Here is a 25,845-nt window from a genome sequence, read left to right as displayed (position 1 = left end):
ACTCCTCAAATTATTCTATGAAATATAAAAAGAGGGAGCACTTCCAAACTCACTCTATAAGGCCAATATCTCCTTCATTCTAAAATCAGACAAACGCAGAAAAGAAAGTGTACTTCAGACCAATACCTCTAAAAAGCAGAAGCAAAAATTCTGAGTAAAATTCTGGCAAATCAAATACAAAAACATATCAAAAAGATGGTTCATCATGATGAAGTGCAATTCATCCCAGGGATGCAAGGTTGGTTCAACATACAGAAATGAATGAATGTAATTCATCACACCAGCAGATTTAAAGATAAGAACCTTATGATCATCTCAACAAATGCAGAAAAAGCATTTGACAAAATACAGCATCCCTTCATGTTCAAAACACTAGATAAACTACGGATAACAGGAACTTCCCTCAACATTTTAAAGGCTCTCTATGCCAAGTCTCAGGCCAACATCATTCTAAATGGAGAAAAACTGAAGGCGTTCCCTCTATAATTGGAAACAAGACAGGGATGCCCTCTCTCACACTTCTATTCAATATACTTCTTGAAACACTGGCCAGGGCAATTAGAAGAAATAAATTGATCAAATAAGTATAGGAAAAGAAGAACTTAAACTAGCACTATTTGCTGATGATATGATTCTGTACCTAGAAGACTCAAAAAGCTCCACTAGAAAACTTCTAGAACTAGAATTCAGCAAAGTAGCAGGATATAAAATCAACACCCGTAAATCAAAGGAATTTCTGTGTATCAGTGACAAATCCTCTGAGAGAGAAATGAGAAAAACTACCCATTCACAATATCCTCCATAAAAAAAAGATACTTGGGAATCAAAAGAGGTAAAGGATCTATACAATGAAAACTATGAAACACTAAAGAGAAATCAAAGACCTTAGAAGATGGAAAGATTTAACTTGAACTTGAATAGGCAGAATTAATATTATCAAAATGGCTCTACTACCAAAAGCACTCTACATATTTAATGCAATTCTGATCAAAATCCCAATGGCATTCCTCATAGAAATAGAAAAGCAATCATGAAATTTGTCTGGAAAAATAAGAGACTCAGAAGAGCTAAAGCAATATTTAGCAGGAAAAGGGAGGCAGGTAGCATTGCTATACCAGACCTTAAACTATAGTACAGCGCCACAGTAAAAAAAAAAAAAAAAAAAAAAAAAAAAAAACAGCATGGTTCTGGCATCAAAAAAGGCTGGTAGACCAATAGCCCAGAGTAGAGGACACACAGACCAACCCACAAAACCACAATTATCTTATATTAGACAAAGGTGCTAAAAATGTGCACTGGAAAAAAAGAGCATCTTCAACAAATGTTTCTGGGAAAACTGAAAATCAATGTGCAGCAAAATAAAATTGAATCTCTCTCTCTCACCATGCATGAAAGTTATCTCAACATGGATCAAGGATCTAGGAATTAAACCAGAGACTCTCCAAATAGAAGATAAAATAGGCCTTATCTCCATCATGTGGGATTAGGCTACAACTTCCTTAAGAGCACTCCTATAGCACAGGAATTAAAACCAAGAATCGACACATGGGATGGTTTGAAACTAAAGATTTTTATCAAAAGAAAAAACCAATAGAATAGAGAGCCTACTTTCTGGGAGTAATTTTTTATCCCTCATACTTCAGATAGAGCACTAATATCTAGGGTATATAAAGAACTCAAACGTCTTAACACCAAAAAATAATCCAATCAATAAATGGGCCAAGAACCTGAAAAAACAGTTCTGAGAAGAGGATATACAATCAATCAACAATTATATAAAAAAATGTTCATCATCTCTTGCAATCAGAGAAATTCAAATTAAAACCACTCTAAGATACCATCTCACTCCAGTCAGAAGGGCAGATATTATGAAGACAAACAACAATAAGTGTTGGCAAGGATGTGGGGGAAAGGTACACTCATACACTGCTGGTAGGACTGCAAATTGGTCCAGCAAATTTGGAAATCAGTATGGAGATTCCTTGGAAATATGGGAATGGAATCACCATTAGACACAACTATTTCTCTTCTCAGACTATACCAAGAAACAAAAAGAGCACACTACAGGGACACAGCCAGGTCAATGTTTATAGCAGGACAATTCACAATAGCTAAACTATGGAGTCAACCTAGATGCCCTTCAGTGGATGACTGGATAAAATAAAATGTGGCTTATATACACAATGGAATATTACTCATCATTAAAAAAGAACAAAATCATTGCACTTGCACGTAAATGGATGGAGTTGGAGAAGATAAATCTACGTGAAGTCAGCCAATCCCCCCCAATAAAAAATAAATGCCAAATGTTTTCTCTGATATAAGGAGGCTGACTCATAGTGGGTTAGGTAGGGGGAGCATGGGAGGAATAGATGAATTCTAAATAGGGCAGAGGGGAAAGGGAGGCCACAGGAGATTAGCAAGGATGATGGAATGTGATGAACATCTTTATACAAAGTCCATGTATGAAGACTTGAATTGGGTGTCAACACACCTCATATACAAAGAGAGATGAAAAATTGTGATATATATGTGTATTAAGAGTTGTAATGCAAAAAAAGTGCGTGTATAATGACATAAATTGATGTGAACATACATTATATACATAAATATGAAAAATTGTGCTCTATGTGAAATAAGGATTATAATGCATTCCATTGTTGTCGTGTATTTAAAAAAATAATAAAAACCATAAATAATCATGATCTAAAAAACATCTAGAAAAAAGAAACAAACAAACTAACTGAGATAGGATGCATTTGGTGCTACATACCTTATATATCCAGTGGTTTGGAGGCTGAGGCAGGGGGATCACAATTGTGAAGCTTACCCTAGCAACCGAGTGAAAAACTGCCTAAATTTAAAACTAAATAGGCAGTAATAATTTTTAAAAATTAAGAAAACATTAAATTTTTTAAATAAAAATTTTAAAGGACTGAGGATAGTGTTCAGTAATAGAACACCCTGGTTTAAATCCCCAATTTCACAAAAGGAAAAAAATAATGAAAAAAAGTCCTTTCCAAAGTTACAGAAAAAATATTCTTAAATTTATATATTGTATATATGAAATCAAACATTCTATTCCTCAAATGACTCCATTAAAGAAAACAAGGAGAAGTGACAGATGAAAGTAACAAATTACCTTACCTTTAACCCAACTCTTCTAAGAAAGGAGAACAGAGACTGTGAGAGAAACACAGGCAAAAGCCATGAACAGCCCCCTCAAATAGCAGGTATCTAAATGTCCCTTCATCACAAAGCAATCAACGTCTTTAGAAAGGAGGACTATACCATAAAGTCACAATGAACACAAATTGAGACAGTGTTGAAGAACATGTGGGGTTATTATGAAGGTCCACAGAAACAGATGTGGACACTACAGCACCTGTTCATATGGGGACACAGCACGCTCCTCCAGAGCCTTGTGACAGAGGATGTCCATTTGGTAATAGATAAATAATAAACCATAGAAAATAACCATTTATGGAAGTTAGCCACATTTTGTTTGCCACATTGCATACAGTTTGACCAATACTATGAAACACCATGTCAGTTTTATATAGGTGTCACATAAATGTCACATTTCACATATAAGCATACTTAAATAGAACATCTGCAGAATTTGAAAAAAAAATACAAATTCAGATAAGCAAAAGACTGAATTGAACATCCTGGGTATAGATGATAGGACTCCTCATTATAAAGAGGATGGCTTTCCTCAGGTTCATCTAGGATAACACCCCATCAAAATTTCACCATGGTTTCCTTTCCATTGAGAAGGGACCAAAGCAAACAGTTTGAAAATTCTCCTGGAAGGTTACATCCATATGAAATTAGCCAAGAATTCTGAACTCTAAGAGCAAAAAAGGAGATATCATTACCAGGCACTAATGCATGTTATAAAATTATCATATTGCAGTAATTTGAGGACCAAAAAAAATCACAATGCAGAAATTTCATAGATGACTCCATATGTATGTAAATGTAAATATTATGAAGTGCAATGAAAAGGCCTAGATAAATGCCACCATCTCCAGCAGAGGATTTGATGTGAATGAACAAGACAACCCAAAGTGAAGGGAGGTATGGGAACTGGAGGTGCAGAGCACTGGTAGGGCTTGGGTGCAGGATGTGCGTGGTACTGGATTACACTCCAGCATCCCAAAGAAGCACATATTGAGTAGGATTATGTTTCAAAATTATACCAGAATAGGAGGCTCCTGGATTCCCTTCACACATGGATACACAAAATAAACACCTACTTCTGTTTTGAGTCCCTTTTAAATAAAGTTATAATGGACTGAGAGACCTATGCATTGGACCACTCAGAAAATCTCTACCATCCAAAGGGAAGGCAAAGTTGAAGGACACGTGGGCATTAGTCCTGCCTTGAGCAATGTGCCACATAATTGGGACAGAATACCCCCATCCAGTGTCACCCAGTGTAGAAGAAAACTGATTGGCGTCACAAATGGAGCACATGGGACACGAAATGACTTGTGGCTGGAAACAGAATTTGTCTGGTGCTCATAGAAGAAAGAGGTGGATATACACAAGTATCAGGATGAGAAAAAGGGGGTGATTTTCAATGGCTGTGGAGGGTCACGAGCTTTATCCATGGGACCAGGGCAGAAGGGAAGCGAGATCAAGGGTCCCAATTTATCCCTAGAAGGGATTTGCAACATGATCTGCAAACTGTGGTTGCTAAAAGTTGAGCTCCTCTCTAGCCAGTCCCTAAGGGTAGACAGGACAAATGCAGTCCAACCAGCAGCCCTGCCTGAGCCCTCTCCCCCCTACCTCAGTAATAACTCCAGGTCTAGCCAGTTCTTTCTGGAAGAAAGATCTCCAGGCACTCAGGGTCCCCATATTTTTTCAATCTCATGGACTCCATCCTAACCCACCAAGCTTTGGGAGCAGTGGCAACTGTGCATGTGCATATCTCAGAAAGGAGGAGCTTCACATTAGTGTGCAAGCACTTCCCTGGACTATGATCCCCCCTCCCATGAGTGAAGCAAAAGCTGTCAAAAGCACAGCTCCCTGTTTCTTTCTGGAATAGGCTCACACCACCTTTCTTCAGTGAGCACAGGCAGCCTGGGTTCTAACCAACTGCATCAGGAATTCAGCCCCCAGCCAAGTAGGACAGCTTCTCAGCCTGAGTGCAGCTGTGGGAAAGGCTCCTATCAAACAGTCGAAGGAACCAGTCCTCCAATGACATGGATATGGAGAAAGAGACCTGCTCACATGGGGCTAGAATATAAGCTCAGTGCAGCCATTTTCAAAAACAGCATGGAGTTCTTTAAAAGCTAACAGAACAACCACCACTCCAGATGCATTCCCAGAAGAACTTGAACCAGTGTGTTCATAAATGGCTGCATGCCCATCACTGTTCCAGGATCCACAGAAGCCAGGACGAGGGAACATATGAAGTGGCTCTGGCTAAGGAGACTCCTCCCAGCTGCAGGGCCATCACCTACTCCCCTGAGAAACTACTTCCCCTAAATGCACCTGTTCATAGGTCAACAGGTGGCAGATATGCACCAGACGCTCTTGAGACCTCAGATGAGCCAGGTGTGAGATCCTCAAGTCAGGCAGAGCCAAAACAGGACTAGGAAAATATCACAGAGGACATGAGACCCCTGGGACATGCAGTCTACACGGGGGACACTCAGCCCAAAGACATTCTGACCAGGGGTCTAGCCTAGGAGAGGAAGGGAGAATACACATGCACACACACACACACACACACACACACACACACACACACACACAAACTCACACATTTTTTCAAATGTCAAGTGGTTTTGGGTGTACTTTTCTCTCATGTGAAATGCTCATAAACAGAAAACAAAACCTTTGCTTCTTATTTATTACACTGGGGACAGGGGACTGGAATTTGAGGAATTCATTGATACAAGTGTACAGGTTTCGTCTGGGAGACGGGGTTCTGGATCTGACATTTTTCTTCCCTTACATTTAGAACATTCAGGGGGCCCCAGGCAGGAGGCTGAGGTATAAGTTCAAGGTCAGACTCAGCATCTCAGCCTCTGTCAGGAGATAAATGATAGAAAGTACGAGGGATGTAGCTCTGTGGGAAAGGACCTCTGCATTCAATCCACTATGCTCCCCATACCCCCAAAACAGAATGAAAACCTCAGGGGTGAGAAAAACCTGAGACCCCTGCAGATCCCAGCCCCCTTGGGTAGGAAAAGAGCCCAAGAACTGGTGATTCTCACGGTCCCAACACTCTGAAATCCACCACAGAAGAAATTCAGGGAGAAGTCTTGAGCTGCCAATTCGTACAGGAGATACCCATGTGTTCAATAATGAGAATAAAAAAGAATTCAACATCTTTAAAAACCTAAGAAATGTAAAATAAAATCTTATCAGAGACAAAATTAAATAGTATCAATGATGATAGGATACAAAATAATTCTAATAAACTGAAAGAGTTTAAGGGCTTCTTAACTATTTGTAGAAACTGTTTTGCTAATAAAGACACATGATAGACCCCCACCGCAGGGACTTGCTGAAATCAGTTCACAGAACCAGGATAATACATTAATAGTCATGGTACATTCAGCTTAAAAATAGTATAAAATACCATGGGTCAGTTTTACACGGGTGCCATATTCATGAGGTATTACGTATAACTATGATGCACAAATAAACAATCCAGCATGCTTTACTCTTAATGGAAGCACCCAGTCCTAAAATTCATCCACAAAGTTAAATATATGTAAACTTCACAAAGAAACTTTTAAATTATAAGAGAAAAAGAGTTATTACCTAACATGTACATTGTGGAGCTGTACTGTTACAATTATCATCTAGGAATCCCGACGTCAATAAAGTCCACCCATGATCCCACGTGGATGTGAAAATCTTATACTTAATTGCAACGGAAAAGTCATTATCAATCAAACCCTAACAAGGCCAATCTCAGCAACTTAGCTAGACCTGCGATCAGAATAAAAACTAAAAACTACCAGGGACATGGCTGAGTGGTAAGGCACCCTTCTGTTAACTACAAAACCAAAAAACAAACTCCACGAAACTAGCTGAGGAATAAGCGAGATCCCTGTTAACCATAGCTCCCCTCCTGCAGAAAAACGGTGTTTGGAGATTGGAATTTTTGTTTTGTTTTGTTTTTCGTACTGGGCATTGAACTCAGAGGCCCTCAACCACTGAGCCCCATCCCCAGCCCTATTTTGAATTTTATTTAGAGGCAGCATCTCCCTGAGTCTCTAAGTGCCTCACCCACTTGCCTAGGCTGGCCTTGACCTCGCAATCCTTCTGCATCAGCCCCCTACCCGCAGCCACTGGGATGACAGGTGTGCGCCATCCTCTGGCTTGCAGTTGATTATTCTCTGGTTCCACCTGTCAATCACCACAGCCCAGGAAGACGCTGGACAGCCAAGCTCACTTGCCACTTAGGACTGGAGCAGGGGCTGAGGCTGCCCCAGGGGATGGGGAGGCTGGAGGGGTCTCCGCCACTGTCACACTCTCCACCCTGCTGGCCATGGGGACTGAGGGGCGCTGTCCCCAATGGACTCAGGCCTGTGGACGCGGAAAGCCCCCGGAGTCAGGGTCGGCCAACTCAGTTTTCTGCCACTGTGGGTCCCACATGATGGCCTCCCTGCCCCGCCTCCCTCCCAAGCCTCCCTGTCCAGGCACCAGGTGCCACTGCACACTCACCATTTCCTGGTGCCCAGCAGACAAGCCTGCCCTGGGGAGCTTCAGCTTCTGCATGGCAGGGCCATCCAGGATCCCGTGCACCCAGCGAAGCCTGGAGGCCAACTGCACAGACCCGGGAGAAATAAATCCCATCCCGAGCGCGGAGGCCCGCCCCCTGTTCGCTGGCTGCACTCAGGATTGGACAGCGCTCAGCACGGGGGCTTCTGATTGGACAGGGCGTCAGTCAGTCTCCGCTCTCCCCAGCCTGAGCCCAGCAAACCTTCTTTTAGAGTGACAGTGGCAAGAAGGAGGCCAAAAGGGCAGGGTTTGAGTGCAGCTTTTTTTCTTTTCCTTTTAAGGTTTGGGTATTGGGTCAGGGTTAGGGTGACCAGAATTCTAAGTTCTGTTGGGTTTTGATGTTAGGAAATTGAAGTCATTTCTTGACAGTTTCACCACCTGGGCCTCCTCCTATAATAAAACCACCCAGAGCTTAGTAGGGAGGCTGATTTGTCCTCTGTTCATCTGTGCAAAATTCTCCAAGCAGAACTGGCCTTTGGCCCAGTAGGAACTGTCCAGTGCATCACGGCCATCACGGGTGGAGGCTTACGGAGGGCGGGGGGAGAGGGGGGACGGGGGGGGGGGCCTGGCAGGCACCTTGCAGGAGGTTCCCACCGGATTGGCAGCCTGAGAGCTGATGTTCCTCCAGCTGAGTTGAATCTGTATCTGGAGCCCACATTGAGCTTGAGGCAGAATAAGGAGATCAGCACAGAAGAGACCCCCAGAGAGAAAACCTGGGTAAACCCCAGCTACACCCAAGATCCCTCTCCCTCTGGCCACTGGGGGTGGAATTCAGAGGCCTCGACCTCTGAGCCCCTTCCCCAGCCCTAGCTTGAAGTTTAGAGACAGGGTCTCACTGAGTTGCTTAGCACCTTGCTTTTGCTGAAGCTGGCTTTCAATTCGCCATTCTCCTGCCTCAGCCACCCTAGACACTGCAATGACAGGCGTGTGACACTTTTTTTTTCTTTCTTTTTTTTTTGAGAGAAATACCTGCGGTGGCCACAGGATAACAGCCTTGCACAGATCAAGGCCACCCTGGGTGCTCTCCCTGGTTCCCACCAGTCTCCTGGATCCCAGGCAATGGGATCCTGCCTCCTCCAAAAACCAGAGAACCCCCTGCCCAGGTGTGCATCCTTAGTATCAGCTGAATACTCTGCACTTGACAAGAAAAAAAGAACAAAAAAGACCGACCCTTCCTGCTTGTCTTGAGGCAAACAAAGTCTATGTGTTTCCAAAGAGAGCTCTGGTCTTGCCGCCCCCAATTCAGTGGTGAAAAAAGTCACATAATACAGAGAAGTCTTCTCCTTAAGAGGGGCTCAAGGGTCTCTCTCTTTAAGGAAAAACAATTTGCGTTTGATTGGGAGTCCAGGAAAGCCAATTCCAGGTTTTCCTAATTTGGTAAATAACTCCACAGACTCCAATGTACCCTGCTCTTCTCTGCCTTAGTTAGGCCTCGAGGTTACCTGCCCCCTGGGACCTCTGCACCTGCGGATGTATGGGGGGGAGTCCTTTCTACTCATGCAGCGCCCTGAACCTCCACCTTCCCACAGGCTCCAACACCTTTGGCAGCATCCAATGGGGGAGCATTTTAGAAAATTCTGGAATGTACCTAAAGACACTTCCTCATCCGGCTAGGATGCTATCAATTTGGACCCATGGTCCTTTTCAATACTTTTAAATCTTTCTATTTTACTGTTTGTCCTTAGTTATACATGGCCATAGAATCCATTGTGGTAAACTTATCCAAACATAAAATATACCTTATTCTCCTTAGGACCCCATTCTTGTGAGTGGGCATGATGGGTAGATTCACTTAGGTATTTTCATACAATTAAATAGAAACTTTATGGTCACTTCATGCTACTGTCTTTCCTGTTCTTATCTCCCCTCCCTTCCCATTACTCCCCTTTGTTTCATCTACAGAACTTCTCTTCTTGCCCCCCACCTTCCTTGTGATATAGATAATGCATGTCATGGAAAACATGTGACCTTTGGTTTTGGGGGATTGCCTTATTTTACTTTAGCATGATAATCTCCAGATCCATTCACTTACTGGCCAAAGTTATGAAGTCATCTTTTTTTTAAAGCTGAGTAATATTCCACCATGTATACACACCACAATTTCTTTATCTATTCATCTGTTGGTGGGCACTTAGGCTGGCTCCATAGCTTAGCTATTGTGAGTTGTTCTCTCATAAATATTGATGTGGTTGTGTCCTTGTAGTATGCTGATTTTATCCTCTTTATGCTGAAGAGTGGGATAACTGAGTCAGAAGGTGTTTCCAATCCTAGTTTCTTGAGGAATCTCCATCCTGCTTTCCAGAAGGGTTGCATCAATGTGCAGATTCTCCAACAAGGTGTGAGCATTCCCTGTCCCCCACATCCTCACCAATTTATTGTTACTGTATTCTTGATAATTGCCATTCTGACTGGAGTGAAAGAGAAGCTCAATGCAGTTTTAATTCGCATTTCTCAACATGCTAGATCCATTGCCTTTTCAGTATTTTTTAAAATATTTTTTCTAGTTGGAGTCAGACCCAATACCTTTATTCTATCCATTTATTTTTCTGTGGTGCTGAGGATGGAACCCAGGACCTCGCACATGCTAAGGGAGCGCTCTACAGCTGAGCCCCAGTCCCAGTTCCTATCTTCAGTATTTTTTTCTTTTGCTTCTCAGTAACAGCAGCCCAGGTATTTGGGGGACAAGTTTTGCTGCATTTGTGAAATGGGAACATTTCTCTAGAAGGAAGACTGGAAGGTAAAGCCACATGCCCAGGACTCCAGGGATGAGCAGTACACGGTTGTCTTGCCCATGATGAGGAGATTATGTGGGTGAGAAGAAGGAAAGAGCTGGGGACTCCTTGGGGCCAGAGCCCCTCCATCCCCCATGAGGGAAATTATTCTTGCTGTTGGTTTTCTTAAAGAAAATTATAAATTTTCCTAAACTACCAGTGCCAATAGATATAGGTCCCTGGATGGAGCTCAGATTTGTCTTGAGAGGCAAGGAAAAGTGAATAACCAACCCAGTAGTTTTTGTCTTGTTGTGACAAAAAGACAAAACTAACAAGCTAGACATTGGGCTTCTTGGGGATAAAACACTGGGTTTTACCCAATAATTAACAATCCAACAGCACCCGACACACAATTAATGGGGCACGGAGAATTGGATCAGTGGGTGTTGGGGTCTGTGGGTGGCCAGCTGCAGAAGCTTGCCTCTGGAGTGCATTCCTTGCATCTGAGAGGTTTTTCAACACCAATGAGATAAGCAGAGTGGCGAGAAAACTGGCAAAATCCTCTGCAATATTTTAACCAGGAAAATTTATAAGCACTTTAGAAGCATCTTAATGTTTACCCTCAGTCGAATGTGCCTCAATCAGAATGCCACCATTTGACAATAGCTGTCAACATAAAAAGTTTCTGCAATCTGCTGGTTTGTGGACAACATTTGAGGATAACGACAAAAAACATATGAGTCCATGGCTAAATACATAAGTAAAAATAGAAATCGAATAACGAGCATTCTCTTAAGACTTCCTTCCTGAAAACACTACCCTATTTGCTTTTAATAATTCCTCTAGCAACACTTGAGGTCATAAAGAACCGAGGAACATGTCTGGTTGGGGCAAAAATGCTGGATACCAAGAAGAAAGTTACACTGAACCTCAAAGGAGAAGGTTCATAAATCACCAGAATTCAGGAATGCCCACAAATTTTGAAATTAAAAACAAGGGACTGGGGTTCTGGCTCAGTGACAGAGCACCTGCCTAGCACCTGTGAGGCACTGGGTTCAATCCTCAGCACCACATTAATGAGAAATATATAAAATAAAGGTATACTGTCCAACTAAAAACTATTTTTAAAAATAAAGATCAGATTTAAAAATAAAAATTTTTAAAAAACCAGAGATGATTTCAGATAATACATAAAATATAATCAAAGTAGAGCAAAGTTTATTGGCCCAGAAATCACTAGCAGGAGGGAGGGAGAAAACAGTGAGGCTTCTCTGACATCTCTAGGCCTCACACCCAATTTGCTCCTCAAGGTTATGGGAGATGCTGTGGGTGATACCAGAGGCCTGCCCATGGACCAAGTCCGACTTCTTAACTGGCAGTATGATTGCATCATATTTGTAGGTTCCTACTCCACATGGTCTTGTCCAGAGACACCAAAGGAAACTGTGTGTGTGTGTGTGTGTGTGTGTGTGTGTGTGAATTTACTGTAATAAAACTTTATTATGGCAACTATTATGAAGACAAACACAATAAGTGTTGGTGAGGATGTGGGGAAAAGGTACACTCATACATTTCTGGTGGGACTGCAAATTGGTGCAGCCAATATGGAAAGCAGTATGGAGATTCCTTGAAAATCTGAGAATGAAATCACCATTTGACCCCAAAGGACTTAAAATCAGCACACTACAGGGACACAGCCACATCGATGTTTATAGCAGCACAATTCATAATTGCTAAACTGTGGAGCCAACCTAGATGCCTTTTAATAGATGCATGGATAAAAAAATATGCATTATATATACACAATGGAATTTTACTCAGCAACAAAAGAGAATAAAATCATGGCATTTGCAGGTAAATGGATGGCATTGGAGAAGATAATACTAAGTGAAGTTAGCCAATCTCAAAAAAACAAATTCCAAATGCTTTCTCTGATATAAGGAGGGTGACTATAGTGAGGTATGGAGGGGAACATGGGAGGAATAGATGAATTCTAGATAGAGCAGAGGGGTGGGAGGGAAAGGGAGGGGGCAGGGTATTAGCAAATATGGTGGAATGTGATGGACATCATTATTCAAAGTACACGTATGAAGACACAAATTGGTGTCAACATAATTTATATACAAACAGAGGTATGAATAATTGTTCTCTATATGTGTAATAGGAATTGTGATGCATTGTGCTGTCATTTAGTTTTTAAAAATCAGTAGAAAAAACTTATTATGAAAAGTTTAATATGATATTCTAAATATATAAATGCAACTCTCAAGTCATCTTGCTCTGCACTGACAAGTTGACCTTTTCTGGGACCAGTAGGAAAATAGGGCACAACATACTATCAGAGCGGACACTCCAGCTTGAGAGTATCCTTTCTTCCCTTCCCTATGTCTTTAAATAAACTAATACCAGATAAAGTGAGGGATGTGTCTGAAATAGTAGTTAGCAGGTGCACACTAGTGACAGGAACAGGAAGTTGACATGCCAAAGATCCAAGAAAACTCTAGGTCACTTTGGCCCATGCTTGTCTGAAATGGTTCTTACATATTTGGTGGTTAGGTGCAATCATCCTATCTTCTTATGTTCTGGAATCTAGTCTGTAAAAGTGTCCCAGAACTTGTCCCCACCAGCGTAATTTGCATTCTCACTGGTAGAGATACCTGTATTGCTCACATAAATCACAGGTTGTTGGCTGAGGAATAGAACCTAGCACATGGACGTGACCCAGGAAGGGCTCTAGGTAAATTACGTTTCTAAAAGAAAAGTGGGGGTCTGCACAGAGGGCAGGTTTATAAAATGACTCCCTGATCTGCATGATCCCATCAATCACATATGCATGCTACCTGTCTCTATCAGTATGCAGCTGAGTGGTAGAGCTACCACGAGCACTGAAAAGATAGATACATAGGTAGATAGATAGATAGATAGATAGATAGATAGATAGATAGATAGATAGATTAGATAGATAGATAGATAGATAGATCAATCGATCAAGGCAGGCATGAGCTGCATTAACGAGAACCAATTATGTATCACCCCATAGAGTTCCATAATAATTTTGCATTTTAATAATACAATAATGGGCATATAAATTTCGTATCCACTGGTAGGCCAGTTGTTAAATATTCATCAAAAATGGAAAAAAGTAGAGACCAATATTGTGTGACCAGAAACTCAAAAAAACTTTTATTCATGGGCCATAAATCATCTTTCAAAACCAGAGAACATTTTATCAGTTTTCTAAAAAAAACATAAAACAAAAACAAAACAAATAACCCCACTGTGCATTCTGCTCAGAAAGGGGAATGCAATCTTCTGGAATGGAGGAGGGGTTTGAAGGTCAAAACTTTCTGAGCTTCTAAATCTATTCTGTCCCCATTTTTTATTATATTAACGGTGACATCTTTTTTCTCTGTCTGCCTCCCCAAGCATTCAGTGTTTCCAGGTCTCAACATCTTCCCATGCCTATGTGTCCCCAGAGGTTCTGCCTGTCCTCTTTGCCACCTCGCCACCCATGGCTCCACCTGTCACCCCCTGCTTTCCCAGGTGTCATCTCTGCCCCTCTACTTGCCTCTCTCTCTGGTACAGATGTTATTGGAATTGTTACAACATATTTCTAAGCCTTTTTTAGACAATCTGCCCATCCATACCTGTGGCCATATGCATGGATTCTGCACCCAAGTTCTCAAACCCTGGTGGATGGGAAGGATTTGAAAATGAATTGCTTATGTACCAAGTAAATGTACAGATTTTCTCCCAAGTAACGACAATGGCATAATGGCTACTTACATAGTGGTTACTTTGTACCAGTTTTTTTAAAAAATATTTTAAGTTGTATATGGACAGAATAACTTTTTTCTATTTATTTATTTCCAGGTGTTGCTGAGGATCAAACCCAGTGCCTCACAAGTGCTAGGTGAGCACTCTGCCACTGATCCCCAGCCCCAGCCCTGTAGCAAATTGTACTAGTAACCCAGAGATCATTTAAATTATAGGAGGAGGTGAGCAGGCTGTCTGCAAACTGTATACATAAATTGATGCACTTGGCAATGCTTTGGGAATTGCTGGCCTGGAACCAGTCACCCACCTATGATTAATGAAAACTGCAAGACATTTCCACTGCTGAAATCAGTCTTCACTTTTCTCCTCCCACAAACTTTTTTTTAATCTGGGTTCTCACATTTTGTCACCAAGAACTTTGAAGTGGCTTTGACTCCTTGTCCTTGGTCAAGGACAAGGAGTCAAAGCTATCTATTCTATTACTTGCAATCATTCACATTGAAGTTTTTCTACAACTCTCTCTCATCCAGCACTGGCACGGACCCTTACTGGCTCTTGCTTAAACTGGTGGGAAAAAAAATCAAAAACAACTTCTCTCTCACTTCTTGACTTCAACCCTAATCATTGAAACAATCATTATTTTTATCATTAAAAAAATTAACTTAGCCAGGCATAACATTGCATGCCCAAAATCCCAGCAACTTGGGAAGCTGAGGCAGAAAGATAATGAGTTCAAAGTCAGCCTCAGAACTTAATCAGGACTAAGCAACCCAGTGAGACCCTGTCTCTAAATAAAGTATATATTTTTAAAGGGAGGGTGTTGAGGATTGGCCTCAGTGGTTAAGCAGCCCTGGGTTCAATCCCTGGTGCCAAAAATAATTAAATAAATAATGAGCAGAATTGACCATGATAGCCCAGGATCACAAAAAATATGTGCTTCTGCATACATTATATTTTATGAGAATGAGGCTTAAATTCTTCCATGAATGATGACTACAGCATTTTTCTTTTGAAGAGAACAAGGACCTCCACTGGCTCCTTGTTATGTCCAGGAACTGATACCTCATCCCTCAGATCATAGTGGCACTGGGGGGAGAGGTTACCTTGTGTTGTCAGATGAAATTAGGTTCAATCCTGATTGTTAAGCATACACCAGACTGCCTTGTTGACACATGAGCCATTCTTAAAGGACACTTTGCCTTTCAACCATATACTATGGAAAGGAGGTTCAACTTCCTTCCTGGTGGACATTTTAGCATTACAACGAAGTAGAATTGACTTCCTAGTCACTGGCACTTTTTCTTGGGGTTATTTGTGAAAGGTGTTCGTTCTAAACTTATTAAACACATCTCAACTTCTTGGGTCAGAGTCTCATGGGAAATCATGTTTTCCATTAGGAGAGGGTCAAGGTATGTCTGTTATTCTTAGGCTCCAAGTGCTAACATACAACATGGGCATAAACAGAATGTGGTGCATGAGTAATTGGAGAGATGTTCTCTTCTACACAAGTGAAGAACTATCATGACAGTCAGTCTCTCAACAAAGATGGCAACTAGAAACTAACAGGAAGGTATCCAAAAACAGTATATCACCTGGGAAACTGCTGGAGAAGGCAGAGGCTCCTGCCCCTGGAGGGCTGGGGTGGGGTGGGGTGAGATTGCATCATGCTCCTCAGAACACTTTGCAATTTAAAACTCATGAGTTGCTCATTCTGGAATTGTCTATAGCTTACAGAAAGGGAAACCATAGATAAGTGGAACTATGATAGTCCAATTTCTGTAAAACAAATACCAAGAGGCAATCTCGTGAGTGGTCAGAGAGAAACAGTTGTTCAGGTACAAGACAGCATTAGTGGGTTTCCCTAGAGAATCTAAGAAGCTGGAAGACAGCGGGAGGACATGATGGAACTTGTTTTTATAAAAAATCAATAATTTTATATCTTGCAAAACTGTGCTTTGAAAGATAAAGGGGAGATTTGTACAAGGAAAGGTTTGCAGTGAGTAAACAACTCTTCCAGAAATGCCAATAGAGCCATCAAGGATAAAGAAAATGAAAAAAGACAGAACCTTGAGCCAACATAAAATAATGAGAAATAGTGGTAGATATAGCTCAGTAGCTCAATATGGTAGCTAAATATAGCCAGTGTCATGGAATATTTAGTTTCTAACTCTTTTCTATGTGTTTTAAAAATATAAGTGTAAAAAATTGTACTCTATATGTGTAATAAGAATTGAACTGTAGTGTATTTTAAAAAATAAAATTAAAAACAATTAAGAATAAATGAGTGCAAAAGTAACACTTAGAACACAAAAATAACACTTATAACATAAAAATAACACTTAGAACCAAACAAACATTGATGTTTAATGATTACAAGACTCCATTTTTCATTGCTATCAGGAACTACTTAAGGATGTGTAGTTTGTGAATAAAAAGTCATTTAGGACAGAATTTTAGAGTCCAAGATAAAGGCATGCCATCCACTTGGCTTCTGGGGAGTACCCACTTTGCTCTATTCCAGCATGGTGGCTGTCATCAGAGTGGGGCCAAGTGGAAGAGGAAAAATACTATGGACCAATACAAGCCAAAGAGCAGAGAGGGGCAGTCTTGAGTTTTCATAACAACTCGTTTTCTCAAAAACTCATTCCAAGAGACTAGTGTCCATTCCTCCTGAGGGTGGTGTCCCCAATGACTGAATTAACACCCAGTAGACAGCACATTTGTAAGGTTCCCCTGCCTCAGTGCTACCATAAAGAGGACCAAGTATCCAAAACCTAAGCTTGTTTGTTGACAAATGATTTCCAAGCCATAGAAGACACACGATGCATGAAGTTATAGTCTATGACAAAGATAGAAACCAATTCTGAGGGACAAATCTGTAAGATCAGCAAAAATTTTCTATACTATTGAAACTAATTTGTCATGCATAAAAACTGATTGTCATAAATTTAAGATGTTAGAGTTCCCAGCACAATCACTAAGAAAAAACTAAACCATGTGCCAAAAGAAGAAAATAAAATAAAAATGATACAGAAGAAAAATGAATCATTAATAGGCAATAATGTAAAAATTGATGAACCAAAAACATACAGGTAGAAAACAAGTGGCGACATAGAAGAAGCATTTGGTTCATTACTATTACTTTTTTCATGACTATTACTGCATATAAATCCAATTTGTTCCAATTTTAGAAAACATATTGATCAAGTTAGGCATGCAGCACACATCTGGGACTCTAGAAACTCAGGAGGCTGAGGTAAGAGGATTGCAAGTTTGACGGCAAATTTAATGACTAATGGAGAGCCTGTGTAATTCATCATCATGTGGGCACAGTGGTGCAATGCTGTCGCTAACCTACTTGTGAGACTGAGGCTAGGGTATCACAAATTAGATGCTGGCTTCAGCAACTTAGTGTAACAGTGTCTGAAAATAAAATATAATAATATTAAAAAGTGGCTGGGGATGTAGCCACACCCTTGGGCATAAGACCTGGAACCAAATAAAATTATTCTGCTGTCTACGTCAGATTCACTTTAGATTCTAAGACAAAGACAGGATGAGAATAAAAATTATATATTAAAAAATATATAAAAATAGCAATCAAGAGCCCACCACAGTAGTTCAGTGACTCGGGAAGCTGAGGCAAAAGGATCATGAATTTAAAACTGCAGGTGGTATAAATAGAGTTCCTCTTGGTGGAATGGTCTGGCTGCAAAATAAAAGCTAAGAAAGGTAAAGCAGGGGGAATAACCCACAAAATACAGAAAGTAATTTTAAAAGCGGGGATGGGGTGGGCTAGCTGATCTTAGCGATGAAGCTTCCACACTCAAAAGAGCAAAATGGAGCCTCTGTTTGCTTTATTTATATCAGGGAATATCAAAGGTTTTCCATAGAATGTTCTTTGCCAAGTAAGGTAGAAGGTGGGCTTTGCAGTTCCCAATGTGTTATGCCCAACTCTGGAGCTACAAGAGGGTCATGTGCTTTGGGCAATCTAGTGCACTCTGGGGGGATGTGGATAGTTTCCAAGGTAAGACCTAATTCTTCATGGCTCCATACCCAGAGAAGACCCTCAAGTAATTAATGGGTGGCACTCTGCATATTCCCCCTTTTTACTTTGCAAAAGAAAATGATGAGCTGTTATTTCAAGTTCCTGGATTTTTGATCTGATAGTGTGGCAACCTATTATCACAATACAAAAAAGAACTAGGAGCAAACACCTCATTCCAATAATATACCATGCAGAGTGTTTCAGCGTGTTTCCAGGGTTAAGGCCATTCCATTCTTGAAGTATTTCCAGTTTGAGAGGTAGGATCCATAAGCTCAATTTTGCTTTTTTGAATATCCTGGATGTTGTGTTGTAACTCTATAAGATCCAGGCTACTATTATTTGCTATGCCAAATACCCATTAGATGATTTAAACTTTTCCTAATCCCATTAGGAAAGCTTATATTTGGCTGCAGCAACACAGATCTTCATAGTCAGATGGAATTTAAGCCTTTCCTTAATGTTGAGAGCAGAAAGCTCATTACCAATATTTATGACAGTAGTTTCTAAGGCATTCAATTTAGTTTCTATATTTTCATCATATTTATGATTATTGAGGGCTTTTTGAACCAAAGACATATAGGTAGTATTTTGGAAGTATTTTGAGCCAAATTATTAAGAAAATTTGCATGTTGAATGTTCTGAGATCTAGCTACTGAGGCTGTAACCATAGAAATGATGAATTAAATTAAATTAAATTATAAAAAATATAACCAAGAAATATAAGTCCAAGAGCTCGCTTAAGACATGTCACCTGAGCATGCGTCTATTGTAAAACCTCAACACCAGGGTCAGCATGTAATGGCTCTAAAATGTTGACCGGTAGTAAGACGAAGGAAGATTGGTGAAGAATTAATGTTCCTTTCCCCTTTGTTATATCTAGTGATGCAATTAGGTAAATTGCACTTTTTACAGGCTACAAGATATTTATCATCCTTTCTTTTAACTCTCACATTTCCAGTAATTAAAATATAAGGAGATTGAACAGAGCTGGCAGGCCATACCAGGAAGCCTCTTTACACCCCCTGCCTACAAACTCAGGCATAGGGCTGTCAGTGTAATATAGAAAATCTGAGGCTGCAATTAAGCACCAAACATCTTTTTGGATACCGCCTTCAGTGAAGGTTAGGATATTACGAACAAAACCTCCAGGGATCATGCATCCTTATGTGCTTGATTTTGTCAATTCTTGGAGACCAGCCTAAAATATATCCACTATTTCTAGAACCTTTTTGTTGCACTGGCAAGACATCTGCACAGTCTATCCATTTAGGAAAGGTGCCAAATTCTATTGCAGAATGATTAGGACAGTAAGGTATTGGCAGACATTCTGTGACAATGATTAGCTTTTTATGAGAAAGTCACATTTTAATAACTGTTTGGACATATTGCTTACAGTACCAGGGTCCAGTACGATTGGCTTTCCTAGACCCCAGATATGCTGTATTTTTTCAGAAGATACCCTGAGATAGCCAGCATGCTTATCATGGGATTAATATATACGTAGTTGTCCACTGTAACCAGTATAACTAAATCCAGTCACAGTGTTGGGTGTAATCCGAGTTATCTGTAAAACCACACAGTACATGAGTATCATTCGTAAATTCTGGGATGGATTCTCTGGTCCACACCACGGGGTGTACCAAAGGTGGGTCTGGAAATATGTCCAATTGGTTTCTCCCTGGACCCCATTTACTGGACAGCTCAACAGAGCTAACATGGCCACAAACATTGTTGCTGCAGAGTTCGTTCCTCCTTGTGTCAAAGTATCTGTTGAGGCTATAGCGCTAGATTCTACAGTTGCCTCCATGATGGTAGTTTCAACATTCAGTCTCTCAGGGCCTTCTTCATCCTCTTCTTCCTTTGTAGCTCTAACTTCCTGCTGGAGATCACGGCTGACATCTCTGGATCAATCTTCAGTATCTGAACCTCGGTTCTAGGTCCTCCATGTTCGATAGCACAATCAGGTACCACAATAGGATGAGAGGCACCTTCTGGGAAAACACAAGCATGACCTCTACCCCCCATTATCACTGGATCTGATCCTTTCTGTTATTATGTTTGTAAATCTTTCCACAAACCTTGGCTCAAGGGACCAGCTGCAGTAGAAGAAATGAGTCCTTTGGCTGCAGTGTTACTTTCAGAGTCACAATTAAAAAAAATTAGAACAAAGCATGATTAAGATTATTTTGTGAGACCTTGTAATTGTAGCTTAATAGATAAATGAGCTCATTCTACAATGGCTTGACCCTGAGGCTTATGGGGAATACCATTTTTATGATCAATACAAAATTGATGGCAAAACTGCTGAAAAGAAAAATTAGTATAAGCTAGTGTATTATCAATTTCAATCTGTAAAAGGACATCCTAATGCTGCAAAAGTAGCTAGACAGTGAGCAATAACATGCTGAGTATTTTCTCTTACACAGGCAGTGGCAAATATAAATCTAGAGTAAGTATCAACAATAACATGAACTTAACACTGTTTGCCAAATTGAACGATGTGAGTTACATCCATTTGCTATAACTGATTTGGTCATAAACCATGGGATTAAACCTAGTTGGTGAAGATAAAATGTGTATAAAATATTGTGAGATTTGATGTAGAATTTGACAAGTTTTTCCCCAGGAATATTAATTTTTTATGTAAACTAGAAGCATTCTGATGATGTAAAGAATGTGAGGCTTTTGCAAAATCATATAAAGACATTTATTCACAAATGGCAATAAGTTTATCAATCTTATTATTATCTGATTCTAAAGGACCTGGAATATTAGAATGTGCCCTTATATGGCGAATGAAACATGGATGGTGACACATTTGAATTGTCTTTTATAAGGTCTGAAACACTCTTGCAATGGTGTGTTCCCAGTAGTTAATGTTTTAATATTTTTTGTGACTCCAACTGCAATATAAACTATCAGAATAAATATGGATTGACTAATTTGCAAAACGAATTAAAGCCCAAATGAGAGCTTAAATTTCTGCTCATTCTGCAGAAGTATATGCTGTCTGTATTATCTCTGTATAAACATGGCTATAGAAACCTGCTTTTCCTGAACTCAATCCATCAGCAAATACTGTTAGTTCTCCAACTATTGGTTAAGCACATACAATTTTGGGGAAAATAAATGTAAAGAGTAAACTGAATAATTTTCTCATGAAGGTAATGGCTTTCCATTTGGCCAGGGAAATTTGCACAAGCTATCTGCTAAGTATTAGAAGATTGCCAAAGCCAATCATGCTCTTGAGTAGAAAAAGGGCCAACATTAATATTAGGCTATGACCCAACTCTGCAAAACTCGTCTTCTTCCTTTAGTAACTAACTGAGCAATAAAGTCACGGTATGGAGTTGATGACTTTTGAGGAGAATAAGGTAGGCAAGGCCACTCAATAATTCCCAATTATTGCCATATTGCTCCTGTAGGAGTATGAACAGTGGGAAATGTTAATCAATATATAGGCTCTTGTGGATTAATTCTAGTAAGCTGTGTAGTAATCCTTGCAGATTCAACTTTTGTTATGGCAATCCTTTCTTCTGCCAAAGTTGATGACAAGGTAGAGAAGAATCTCCCTTTGCAATCTGAAACAAAGGACACAAATCTGCAGTGGCTAGTTTTAAACTAGGTCACATCCAATGAATATCACCTAGTAACTTTTAGAGGTCATGTGCCTTGGGCAATTTAATGCACCTTGGAGAGCTGCAATACTTCCCAAGTTTAAACCTAAATCTCCAGGACTACATAGAATATTCTGCCCGAAAGAGTAGAGTACACATTTTACTCCAGTGTGTAGGAAACATTGTGCAGGACTTCCCATTTTAAATCCATAAAAATATCAATAAATTTAAAAGCACTGAAATTAGGACAAGTATCTTTTGTAACTACAATGAACTAAAGTTAATAAAACAAAACATTTAAAAATTTACAAACATGTAGCAATTAGACAGTGAACTCTTTAGGAAGAAGAAAAAGAAAAAAATAAAAACTAGTTTAAATAGATAAAAATAAAAATCAAACATGAAAATGAAAGCAACCATGCCAAAACTGATGAGATGCAGCTAAAGTATCCCTCAGAAGAAAATTCATAACCACAAAGTCCTACATTATAAAAGAAAAACTGCCCAAACAAAAACCTAAATTTACACAGTACTAGACAAAGAGAAGCAAGCTGTAATCAAATTGCAGAAAATAAATTTTAATAAAGAATAGAGCAAGCATAAAACAAATAGACAAAAGAATTAAGAAAACAAACTTGATTGTTCAAAACATTTACAAAATTGATTGTTCAATTAACCAAGCAAAGAGAGAGAGAGAGAGAGAGTACTCAAGTTAATAAATATCAAAAAAAGTGAGACAATAAAAACAGACTCCACAAAACAATGAGAAAAATTTAAGGGCAAAATATGAAAACTAAATATGAACAAATTTTTAAATAACATCCATCAAAACTGACTTAGACATAGAAAATCTCAAAAGACTTAATAAGAGTATGAATCAGTAAAAAAACACAATAGTAACATCCATATCAGAGCTGAGCATGGTTGGTTTACACCTGTATCCCAGTGACTTGGGAGGCTGAGGCAGGAAGATCAAAGCCAGCCTCAGCAAAAGCAAGGTGCTGAGCAACTCAGTGAGACCCTGTCTCTAAATAAAATACAAAATAGGGCTGGGGATGTGGCTCGGGAGTCAAGGGCTCTGGAGTTCAATCCCTGGTACCCAACAACAACAAAATTTTATATTAGAAATGTGAAGTGAAACTATCAAATTATATCTAACTCTAAAAACAGATAGATAGCTTTGTGTAAATTAAATCCTAAGGTCTCTATGAAAGAATGATTTAAATAAAAAAGTTCAGCATTTGTGCAGGATATAGCACCAATCAATATAATTTTTGTAGCTGAACAATAAATATTAAAAGCAAAATTACTTTAAAACATTCCATTTATGGTAGTATCAAATATTAAATACATAGCAAAAAATTAACAAATATGTCTTGTAAGCAGAAAATACTATAGAAAATGTTTAAAAGAATAAATAGGCATTGACTATTTATTGATAAGATTAATGTTGCTGAAATGGTAAAATGCAAATTGATTTACATATCAATGTAAACCTTACCAAAATTCCCACATGTCATTTTTGAAAAAGATGTAATAATAAGCCTAAAGTGAATATGGAAGTTCAGTCAACCTCAAATACCAAATACAGTTTGTTTGTTTGTTTGTCTGTTTTCAATAAAAATATAAAGAACAAAATTGGGAGACTCACACATCCCAAATTTAAAGCTCATTATAAACTTTCAGTACTCAAAGAAACTGGATCCCTATTCCTCACCCTGTTCAAAATAAATTCAAAAGTGGTAAAAGACCTGACTGTGAAACTACAAAATAAACAGGGCAAAGAAATTTAAGACTCTTGTAAGGATAACAAATGTTTTGGACAGAATTTTGAAATCACAAAAAAGTAAAGATTAAAAATTCCATTAAACTAAAAAGTTGATGAACAGCAAAGAAAAAAGGGGGGAGGAAATCCTTATAAAATGGGAGAAAATCTTTGCCCAGTATGTGTTTGATACAATCTTCATATTTAGAATATGTAAAGAACAAAAATAATCATAACACCAAACAAACAATCAAAAACTAAGTAATGCCATTCAAGTGGGCAAACGAAGTAGACAGTTTTTCAAAAGAAACAAAAAGTTCCAGCAAACATGAAGAAAAATATTCAATAAAAGTAGCCTTCAGGAAAATGCAAATAAAAAATACAATGAGGAAGACTGGGGAAATAACTCAGTAGGTAGAGTGCTTGCCTTGCATGTGCATCACATCCCAGTAAGAATGGATAAATTAGAAAAGTGACAAACACGATGTGGATGTAAAAAAAAATCAACACTTAGGCACGGGTGTGTGCAAGTAAATTGGGTAGCTGATATGAAAAACTGTGCGTATTTCTCAAAAAACTAACAATAGCTTGGATCATGGCACACAACTAATCCCATACATTTAAGAAGCTAAAGGAGAGGATTACAAGTTTAAGGCCAACTTGTGCAAATTCAAGGTCAAAGAGGGCAAAATCCTGATTCCAATAAAAAAGAAATATGCTGGAAGCCAGAAATGGTGATAAATGCCTGTAAAGTAGGCAACTTGGGAGACTACAGTAGGAGGATCCTGAATCTGCTGTGAGGTTAAAGAAACTTAATGTAACACTCTCTCAAAATAAATTAATAATAATAATAATAATAATAATAATAATAATAAATAAGGCACTGTGATATAGTCTAATGGTCAAATGTTTGCCAAGCACATGAGGCTTTGGTTAAGTCTTTTGTATCTCAACTAAATAATACTAAAATTGAATTACCTATTGATTCAGGTATCTCACATGGGAGTATGTAATGAACAAGAATGAAACCTTCATCTGATACCTGGATGCCCATGTTTATTGAGGCATATCCCAAATGAAAAGATGTAGAATCACCTAGAAATTCTGGGTCAGATGGATAAAGAAAATATGGCACATATGTAGACATACATCTATAAAAATCAAATCCTGCCACCTGCAACCAATTGGGTGAAATTGAAGGGTAGAGTGGAAAAATGAAACAAAACCAGACACAAAATACAAACACTGCATGCTGTCCCTCATGTGGGGGAGGCTAAACCTGAATTTAGGTTGGTGATTTTTAAAGGTTAAAGAGTGAAGGCGGGGAATGAGAAAGGGATTTCATCAGTGGATGTGGCGTATGTGTTAAAATACCATGCAGAGACCCTTTATTATGTATATATAGTACATTTTCATCAAAGCTATTTTGAAAATGTTATTGAAATGAGTACTGAGACACACTTACAAAATGATTAAATGGAATAATATTGCCAGGCATGGTTGTGGATGCCTATAGTACCTGCAACTCAGGTGACTGAGTAAGGAGAATTGACAATTTGAGGTCACCCTTGGGAACATAGCAAGATATTGTCTTAAAACCAAAGAAATAATGAACTGGGGATAAATCTCAGTGGTAGAGTGTTTCTAGATTCAAATTCATTACTGCAAAAAGAAATAAGTAAATGGAATATAATTTAGAAATAGATCCTTATATTTATGGTCGATTATTTTTCAAGGAGAATTCCAAGACATTATAAGAAAAATGCTTTCAAATCATTGGAACAACTACCCATATAAAACTTGGAACATGATCTCAAACACTATCTCACACTTTACACAATTAATTTTAAATGGAAGTGTAAATATGAGAATTGGGACTACAAGATTCTTGGCAGAAAACATGTAAAAATCTCATGATCCTGCATTGAACAATGGATTCTTAGAAAAGACAAATTTTCTTTGTTTCTTTTTGGTAACAGGGATTGAACCCAGGGGAGCTTAACTACTGAGCAACATTCCCTGCATTTTTAAAAATTTTACTTAGAGTCCAATTGCTAAGTCTGGCTTTGAACATGTGATCCTCCTGCCTCAGCCTCCCAAACTGCTGGGATTAGAGGCAGGTGCCAAAAGATACTGCTTATAATGCCACATATTTAGAAAGTATCTACAGGATTT

General features: G+C 39.2%; 1 protein-coding gene across 1 annotated transcript in view; it reads right to left on the bottom strand.

Moving 5' to 3' along the window:
* The window catches only part of LOC144371223 (uncharacterized), a 33,276-nt gene extending 13,181 nt beyond the window's left edge, over positions 1–20,095 (bottom strand). Inside the window, exon 1 of the mRNA XM_078033645.1 lies at positions 19,872–20,095. Coding sequence (XP_077889771.1) covers positions 19,872–20,095 — 224 coding nt within the window. The remainder of the gene's footprint in view (positions 1–19,871) is intronic.
* Positions 20,096–25,845: the final 5,750 nt, after the last annotated feature.

Source organism: Ictidomys tridecemlineatus, chromosome 16 (genome assembly GCF_052094955.1).
Source record: "Ictidomys tridecemlineatus isolate mIctTri1 chromosome 16, mIctTri1.hap1, whole genome shotgun sequence".
In the NCBI taxonomy this organism is placed as follows: Eukaryota; Metazoa; Chordata; class Mammalia; order Rodentia; family Sciuridae; genus Ictidomys; species Ictidomys tridecemlineatus.
The sequence above is the reverse complement of the archived record's forward strand: the minus strand, read 5'-3'. Positions and strand labels throughout refer to the sequence as shown.